The sequence below is a fragment of the Nematolebias whitei genome, chromosome 10 (genome assembly GCF_014905685.2).
Source record: "Nematolebias whitei isolate Nwh7 chromosome 10, NemWhi1, whole genome shotgun sequence".
NCBI classification, from domain to species: Eukaryota; Metazoa; Chordata; class Actinopteri; order Cyprinodontiformes; family Rivulidae; genus Nematolebias; species Nematolebias whitei.
This window is the reverse complement of record NC_056507.1, coordinates 29497623-29506971: the sequence shown is the minus strand read 5'-3', so window position 1 is coordinate 29506971 and position 9349 is coordinate 29497623. Positions and strand designations below refer to the sequence as shown.

Genomic DNA, 9349 nt, shown 5'->3' with positions numbered 1-9349 from the left:
GACTGGGAGTTATGGAAGCCCAGATTTCCTTGATGCTGTCAGATCTTCGTTGTTGGGTCTGGTGTCCCTCGTTTTCCTCTTGAGAATACTCCATAGATTCTCAATGGGTTTAGGTCCAGCGAGTTGTCTGGCCAGTCAAGCACTGTGGCACGGGCATCAAACCAGGTTTAGGTGCTTCTGGCGGCATGGACAAGGACCAGGACCTGCTGGAAGATGAAATCTGCATCTCCATACAGATCCTCAGCAGAAGGAATCATGAAGTCCTCTAAAACATTCTGGTAGACTGTTGTGGTGACCTTGGATTTAAGAAAGCAGAGTTTACCAACACCTGCACCGGACATTGCACCTCAAATCATGACTGACTGTGGATATTTCACACTGGACCTCAAGCAGTACGGGTTCTGTTCCTCACCCTTCTTCCTCCAAACCCTTGGACCTTGATTTCTGAATGAAAGACAAACTTTACTTTCATCTGAAAAGAGGACCGAGGAACCCAACAGTTGTAGCCCGTCTCCTGGATGTGCCTGAATGTGGTGGTTTTTGAAGCTGTGACTCCCGCCTCATTCCACTCTTTCTGGATCTCTGCCAGATTCTGGAATCTTCTCTGTTTGATAATCTGCTGAAGCCCACGGTCATCTCTTTTGCTGGTGCATCTTCTCCTGACACATTTTGCCCTTCTACTAGACTTTCCATTGATATGCTTGGACACAGCACTCTGTGAACAGCCAGCCTCCTTAGCTGTGAACTTTTGTGGCTTCCCCACCCTATGGAGAGAATCAATGATGGTCTTCTGACCAGTTGTTATGTCTGCAGTCTTCTGCATATTGAACCAAACTGAAGCAATTTAATGACACCTGGGGAAACCTGTGCAGGTGCTTTGAGTTTAGTAGATGATTAGTGTCACACTCAGTTTAAAACATTCATGCCCTGCAACATTTGGGCTGATTTCTTCACAGTATTCTAATTATTATTTTTTTTTTTAATCCTGTTTTCGTGGGTTTCATGAGCTGGAAGCCCAAATTATGTAAAAATAAACAAATAAATACTTGAAATTGTTTATATTGTGGGCCCTGAATCTATCATCCACTTTGTATTAAAGATTAACTTCTTGAATGGAATTATGGAAGTTAAACAACTTTTCCATGATATTCTAATTATTTGGAAAGGGTCTGTAGGAGTTCTCTTTTGAATTGGCCAATTTCAGTAAGTTAAATTTCACCTTGGGCAAGAAGAGGGGGAGCCAAAGGGAGGTTTAGCAGTTTGTGTACTGTTTTCCCCAAACTGGTTATAAAACAAATAAAATGTGTTCTCAGGGGTCAAATCAAAGTTGAACAAGAGCTAAATTTGGCCCCCGAGCCTTGAGGTATATGTTACATGTGACAACTCAGCTGCTCATCTAACTCTGTACTTCTCTGTGTTGCAGTACGGCAGTAAAAAAATGAACTACCTGCCCTATAATCACCAACATCGGTACTTCTTTCTAGGTACGTTCGCCTGAACTCATTGAAAATAAAGAAATCAAAATGATCTAAAGCCTTCCAGGAATAATCCAGGTTTCGTTCACAGTGGGACCCCCGCTGCTCATGCCCGTTTATTTCCAGATTCAGATAATGAAGGGCATTATTTCCCAGCGTGATTGGGGGGTAAGATTTCATCCTCTGTGTGATACTGTTCGGTTATATAACAAGTTTGTTACAAAATTTCCAATAGAAATATGTATATCTGATGAAATTAAAAGAGGAGCGAGGCCTTAACGAAACGCTTGAAATGATTTCCATCTTCTGTTTTAAAGGACCTGGTCTGGTATTTGTCATACTACATCCGCTTCTTTTCCTGTTATACACCTCTGTACGGCTTTTTGGGCTCGGTGGCCCTCATGACGTTCGTCAGGTAAATGTGCTCAAACAGAAACTCATATAAAAACGCACACGTGCTACTAAGTCCTGATAAGAATGGTTTCATGTTATAAGTGAAGAAGACATGACAATCAGTCTGCAAATGTTCTGTTGTGTTTAAAATTGTAATTTATTTTTAAAAGCAGCTAAAAATGAAAAAGTCTAATATTTTTAAGAAAGTTATTACTCATGTGTACTATATATTAGATGATTTTTTAAAGGATTAAATCCTATAGTAATTATTCCTCATCATACAGAGATAATATTTTTCTTTTATTTTAAGTACGTTTTTTTTTTTTATTATTAAATTTGATTAACAGTTTGTTGTAGTAGTTTATCTATTTATTTGTTTTACAGGTTCTTAGACAGCCAGTGCTTTGTGTGGGTGACTCAGATGAATCATCTACCAAAGGAGATCGAGTACGAGAGGCACCAGGACTGGCTGACCATGCAGGTGCCTGAATTATTCTCAAGTTCTGATGAAGGATGGTTTTATCTGCTGAAATGTTGTTTTATAATCTAGTCCTGCTTTGACCTTCTCCACACCTTTATCCCTGACCTGTTTGATGTGTTACGAGCTGTCTGAACAATCACTGTCTTACCTGTTTCTAAACAGCCTCCGTTTAAACAAATACAGTTTAATTCTGACTGGATGGATTATCAGAGCAGGACCAGAGACCAGAAACTATCCCAGTGTTTAAAATCAACTCAGAAGGTCCTACTGAGTCATTTGAGTAAACTTTTAATACTTAAAAAGTTGTTTATTTTTAAGATGTGTCAAGACCCAACCTAGAAGGGATGTCAATTACAAATGATTTTCGAGTCAATGTATTTGGCAGCACGATGGCTCAGTGGTTAGCGCTGTTGCCTCACAGCAAGAAGGTCCTGGGTTCAATCCCCAAGGACTGTGTGGAGTTTGTATGTTCTTTTCGTGCATGCGTGGGTTTTCTCCTGTTTCCTCCCACAGACCAAAAACATGTGTTAGTCTGCCTTCAGGCCCAGGCCTCCCTTGTAAAAGAGATCTGTGATCTCAATGGGATTTGCCTGGTTAAATAATGGTTAATAAATAAATAAATAAATAAATAATAATAAAAATAATAAAATTTGATTTTACTTTTAAATAAAAGTAAACAGTTTATTACCATAATATATACTTATAACTGGTTAAGAATGTATGCTATAATTTCATCATTCATAGTATTCCTTGTCTAATTACCAGACTGATGCATGCATTAAATGTCTGCTATGTTTCTTTTTATTTGTTGCAGCTAAAAGCCACGTGTAATATCAAGCAGTCCTCCTTCAACGACTGGTTCTGTGGACACCTCAACTTTCAAATTGAGCACCAGTAAGTCAAATGATGTCGTCCGGCACATATTTTCTAAATTAGCCTGTCTGCTGTCTCAAATATTAAAGAAATTAAATGAAATCCTTCACCTCTGCAGATACAACAAGAAACAGGAGTAAAAAAGTCCAGTGGATCATTTATGATTCAATCAAAGGAAAAAAAGCCAAATTAAGACCGTAACGTGTATTTTTAATTGCTCCTCTCTAAGTTTGTTCCCCACGATGCCTCGCCACAACTACCACCTGGTGGCCCCGCGGGTTCGAGCTCTGTGTGAAAAACATGGGATTCTTTACGAGATGAAAACTTTGTGGCGAGGAATGGCTGATGTTGTCAGGTAGACTCACTGACACAACGAGCAGCAACACTTTAAATAAAAGTGTCTGATCATACAGCAAAGAGATTAAACTGATTCAGGAAATAAAGATGCAGTAAGATGAACATAGATCTGATATTCATGCAGAATTGATTGCTTGTCTGATTTAACTGTACACTTTTAAAAAACTCAGGTTTTGTCCAATTTTTCCTCCTTTTGCTTTTCAGTTCACTGAAGACCTCAGGAGAGCTCTGGATGGATGCATACCTCCATAAATGATGAGCTTCAACAAAAACAGTGAAGTTTTTTTCCTCATTTTGTATCAAAACCTGAATAATCATGTTCAATTTACAATTTCATTTTGTTTGTAGTGAAAATGTTTTTTTTTTGTTTTTTTTTTTAAGAAGAATTCATAACATCTAACATTGATCAACTCAATAATAGTATGATGTTTCAGACAAAACATAAAAAAGTACAAAAATGGTTTTAATAAAGCTGCCAAATGTTTATTTATGTGTGCATTTAAAGGATTGTGCCGTGCTGAGTTTATAGCTATAAAAGTTGTCTGCAAATCCCAATATCTTGGTTCAGTTCAAAGAAAATGTGATTATGTTTCTGTCAGTTCAGTTTGAGCTGCTGAAATCATAACGCCAATGTCTCCTTGTTACAGAAAATTACCTCTTATTACAAATAAGTCTGTTAAGATTGTCAAAATATACGATGAGCAACTTAAAGATGTGAAATTTGGGGGTAACTGAGATTCGTCATGCTTTTAAACCTGCCCTTCGTTGTTGTTTAACATGTACAGACTTTAACCAGTGAGAATGGCACAAACTGCACTGTGATCAATCACTTTTTGTTGTTTTCTTATCTTAGATTGTTACCACTTTTTAAAATTTTAATAAAACAACGTCGTTGACCTTTAAAGTGATAATCTGGTCATTTTTAATGTGGTGTTCTGTCAAATAGTAATAAACAGTCAGCTGTGTGTCATCAACAAGTGGCTTGTTTGTGTTTTGTTTTTTTCAATAATTTTTCAGCCATTTAATAAAGTTTTATTAAAATTTTAAGAAAAGACTGTGAAATAATGCTACGTTAATCATAATGAACCTACAAAAAAAAAAAACTACAAAAGTGGACAGGTTTAATTTTAGCTCATGTAACGTTCTTTCACACAGTTTTTTGTCTTCTTACTGTTCTTTTGATTTTAGCTTTTAGCAAAGCCTTTTGATACTTTAATCTAGCTTATTGCTTTTTAAGCTTAAGATAAGATAAGATAGAACTTTATTGATCCCACAGGAAATTGTTGTGCCAGAGTTTCAGTACAAAGGAACATACACAACATTACATTCAGCTTTTAGATTTTAGCAAATCTTCGACTAATTTTACATTTTAGCTACTCCTTTGCTACTGTTGCTTTTAGCTAGCATTTTGCTGTTTAGTTTTAATCTCACCATTTTCTGCTTTTAAATAGCATTTCATGTACAGCTAGCTTTTATCTATATTTAGCTTTTACGCATTTTTGCTACTCCTAGATAATGTTTTGCTACTTTTAGCCTTTGACTAGCATTTTACTATTTGTAGTTTTTAACCAGCTTTTTTTCTTTCTTTAGGTTTTCGCCTAATATTTTGTTCCCATTAGCTTTTAGCTTTTTTTTTAGCATAACAAATTGGTTTCAGCCTCTTCATCAGCAAATTTTAGTGCACTTATTCAGCGGTCAGCAGTCACACTGCAGTTCTGCAGAAAATGTAACTGTTTTAGTTTCAGTCGTGTTGCAGTTGTGTATTTTTTTGTTTGTTTAATTCAACTAAAAGTTTATCTTTAAAGCAATTTTCAGAGTCCATCTTTCTTATTGCTTTGACGTGCTGCAGAGTACGGTGAACGCTGATAATTCAGCTGCTGATTCATCAAACTAGGATTATTTTTACAGTTAATGCAATGATCTAGGAAGTTTCTCCACTTTATCCTTGTTGACATGAATAGGAGGTAAAGGCAGCCCTTTGGTTAATCTGCTCTAATACCACTCAGGTTGACTCAAACACTTTACACAGACATTTTCTCTTATTTAGGATCAATCTTGAAGTGCGTGTTTATAAATGATAGGCGTTAATGCAAAATGTGATTTGGTGTCACGTTTTCGTCACATGGTGTGAGTCGTCAGGTCATTCCGGCTCCACAATGTTGACCTTGGATGGAGCAGTTATTTTGACAGCTGGGTTGATAAGCAAATATAAACGTCTCCTGAACGTGCACGAGTCTCTTGCTATCTTTTATTAGGCATTTTCCAGGCTTTAGAAAGGCCCCAACCCTTACTCTGATTCAGTGTTTCACAGAAGGAAACATAACTGCCTGCCTTTCCCCTCCAATAAAACAGACTCTTTATCAGTTTCTGAGAAACCTCCAGCACGTATCAGGTCCAGTTCACAGGTGAAACTTGAATCCTCCAGCAGTGGTTTTCTTTGGTCACTCAGATGACCTTTGCATATATTCAAATGAGCAGATTTGTAAACTCCCTGCACAACAACCAGTGGTTTCAACATGTGACAGCTGTGCTCTGACAGGCCAGAAATACCCCAAACCATTTCTGTTTGAAAGACTTCTGCTGAAGAACATCAGTGGATGAGTTTTATGGTGTTTGCTAGCAGACCAGCAACAAACCAGTCAGTTACAGTCACAGAACCCTCTGGATTCTGTAGGTTTATGTGGTTTTGGTCTGATTTGTATCACAATGGAGGTAGATAGCCCAGCACAGAGAGACTGAGGCGAAACAGACTCGAACTCGTAGTAAAAGTTAAGTGAATTTATTTTCAGTGTTAGGATATTTACAGGAGGCACTTGGAGGATCTGAAAAAGAAGCTGATGGTGAAGATTATGAACAGGTTTCTTTCCTTTCAGGTTTCTCGGAGGCTTCACTGCATTGAGAGGAGGGTGGAGGATTCCAGGTACGTATGGTCAGTGACGAGAAGGGGTCGAGGTGATGGCGGCGGTTCCTTAGTGATTTGTAGGCAAGCAGGAGGTGAGCGGCGGTGGAGCAGCTTAGACAAGTTGAGGCCGAGGTAAATGATCACAGGAGTTCAAGGTGGGGCTCGTCTTGGAGGCGCAGAGGAGAAAAACAGGTAATCAAGGATTTGATTTCAGGGAGACAGGTTCGATTGATATCTAATGCTCCAGCAGGGAAAGGAACACTTCCAGCTTCTTATACACCTGGAGCTCCTCAGAGGAATTGGACCACAGCTGCTGCTCATTGGCGCTGTCCAGAGCTCTGGAACCTGCAGAGAAAAAAACCATGGAGTCCTACAGTACCCCCCCCCCCACCCCTTTCAAGAACCGCATAGTTGATCTCAGACGCTTTCTTAGGGTGACCCTTGTAAAATGAGGAGATAAGGCTTGGATCTGATGAATGACCTGGGAATCCAAGGCCTCTCCTAGTGGTCATATCCATCCCAGTCTACAAGGTACTAGAAGCCCTGACCTCTGTGACTTACATCCAGGATGCGTCTGACCATAAAAGCTGGATAATTATCAAAGAGTCGGGGAGGTGGAGGTTGCCGGCCGACGTTCACAAGAAACTCTCAGAAACAGGTATAATGTGGGACACATGGAAGGTAGGATGGATGTGGTCATTTGAGTGCGGCTGCAGAGGGGTTGAAATTCTAGACATGTGTCACTTTCATAACTTTTTGCTTGTCTAAACAGGTCTCACTTGTAAATGAGTCTTTGAGGCTCAATATGATTTATCTGTGTAAATAAATGTTGAATGAAAAAAAAAGAACCTTTATGATGGGAAAGGACTTATAAAATAGGGAGCTAATTTACTGGGGGTGTCTTTTAAATTGATGTCACAGGTGGAGAGCCCTTCAGAATGATCCAGTAGGTAGGAGCTACAGAACAATGTTGATCAGTGAATTTCTTATTCTGGTAACAACGCCTCCTTGGTCTGTTGCCAAACTCTCCGACAACGAGGGAAATGATGCTGAACAGACGGTGCTGTTACCTCACACTTGTTGGCCTCGACAAACAGCTGATTCTTGTGAAGTCATTGAAGGACTGCTCTGTCATTTGAATGTGCTGTTGGATATCCTTGAAATAAAGTTTTTATTTATATTTTTATTTAACCTTTATTTGTACATTATGACTGTGAGAGACAAACAGCCAGTGTATAGTCAAAGACAAAGGCTTCAGGGACTTTGTTGCAAAACTACCAGTAGCTCAAACTCATGTTCTCCATACCAGAAAGGTATGTGTTGAAAATATGATGAGTGTTTAAATTAATAATTATTAATTTATTGTGTTCCTTTAAGTTATTAAGGCTGTGCTTTGTACCAGAAAACAAAAAGAGAAGAAGGCCAAAGCTGAGGTCCAGAAAGTTTGACAGCAGACGTGTGGACAATTTCAAAGAGAGGAACCAGTCCAAGCTCAGTAGAATAAACACTTGTCCTTCATAGAAATGAAAGAAGTCACCATGACCCCAGTATTCATAATCACTGTCCCACCACTGCAACATTTTTAACGTCTAATGACTGGAATTATACCGACATGTTTTTAATACAATAAAATACTTATTTTACCATTAACCAAACATCAAAATGTACATGAATAAACATCATGAAATAGAATGTAGGTGTTTTAATCTCTTTTCAAGGAGAGGCCGTCACAAGATGTGGAAATGAGAAAATATTAAACCAGCAGGCGGGGTTAGTGTGCACATGAAGCCTTGAGAAATGAACCTATTTTTAAACCAAGTGGAATGAAAGCTTCATGAAGCTTCACCTGGCCATCACTAGTGAACGGTAGACAAGCAGGAGGTGAGTGGCGGTGGAGCAGCTAGACACTTGGAGGCCAAGGTAAATGATCACAGTGGGGCTCGTCTTGGAGGCACAGAGGAGAAAAACAGGTAATCCAGGATTTAATCTCAGGGAGGCAGGTTAGGTGGGTATCTAATGCTCCAGCAGGGAAATGAACACTTCCAGCATCTTATATTCTCCTCCAAGGAAATGGGTCACTTGCGCCGCCCAGAAATCAGGAACCTGAACGTGCAGAGAGAAAACACTGGACTCCTACACTTTGAAAGATGAACATCAGCTGTTTGTTTTCTCCTGTTAGGGACAAATATATTTTCAGGAGACAAGTTTTTCTGTGATCCTCTGCTGGTATTTCTTTGTGTACTTTATCATTTCTTAGCTTAGTTTAACAAAACAGGAACGTTGTTTTTCTTAGATGCATTTATCTATGCTGCCGGTATGTATTAAATCTATTTTCTTCGTATGCAAACTCAGTTTGGAGCTCCCAGTTTGCAGGTTGTCTGATTTCATCATTAGAAATAAATGAAAAAGCTGCCCTGGAATTTGTTTTAAATATGTGTTCCAGTGGGATGGGGAGGGGGAGGTGAGCAGATTGGGTCATGCCACAAGCAGGCTGCAGGTGTTTACACCTGGGAGGAGGTCCAGAAACACAGCAGCAGGACAGACAGGTGGCTCGTCATCAACAGGAAGGTCTAAAACATCACTCAGTGGGCCAGAAGGGTCATCAGCCACTATGCTGGAGAGGATACCAGTGTACTGTAAAATGTATAACCCAAAGGGGCTGTCGTTGTATTTCAAACAGCATAAGATGTAACTTTTTATAGTATGACCTTAACTAATACACTGATGAACCACAGGTAAACTGCTGGGACACCTGCTTAACCTGTGAATAATCAAACTGATATATTATTTACAGGTTTTTATTGCTGTTAAAAGCCACATGTATCAGGTTTATACAACGTCGACCCCCAATGTAGCAGACCAAGGAAG

At 39.1% G+C, this 9349-nt stretch overlaps 2 protein-coding genes across 2 annotated transcripts in view; one reads left to right on the top strand and one right to left on the bottom strand.

Moving 5' to 3' along the window:
* The window catches only part of LOC119416319 (fatty acid desaturase 2), a gene marked incomplete at its 5' end in the record, with an annotated part of 9780 nt that extends 5945 nt beyond the window's left edge, over positions 1–3835 (top strand). Inside the window, 7 exon segments of the mRNA XM_037683548.1 lie at positions 1424–1484; positions 1567–1643; positions 1793–1890; positions 2253–2349; positions 3164–3243; positions 3452–3577; positions 3784–3835. Coding sequence (XP_037539476.1) covers positions 1424–1484; positions 1567–1643; positions 1793–1890; positions 2253–2349; positions 3164–3243; positions 3452–3577; positions 3784–3835 — 591 coding nt within the window.
* Positions 3836–8323: 4488 nt separating this feature from the next.
* The window catches only part of LOC119416461 (epidermal growth factor receptor kinase substrate 8-like protein 2), a 5473-nt gene continuing 4447 nt past the window's right edge, over positions 8324–9349 (bottom strand). Inside the window, exon 4 of the mRNA XM_037683696.1 lies at positions 8324–8425. Coding sequence (XP_037539624.1) covers positions 8324–8425 — 102 coding nt within the window. The remainder of the gene's footprint in view (positions 8426–9349) is intronic.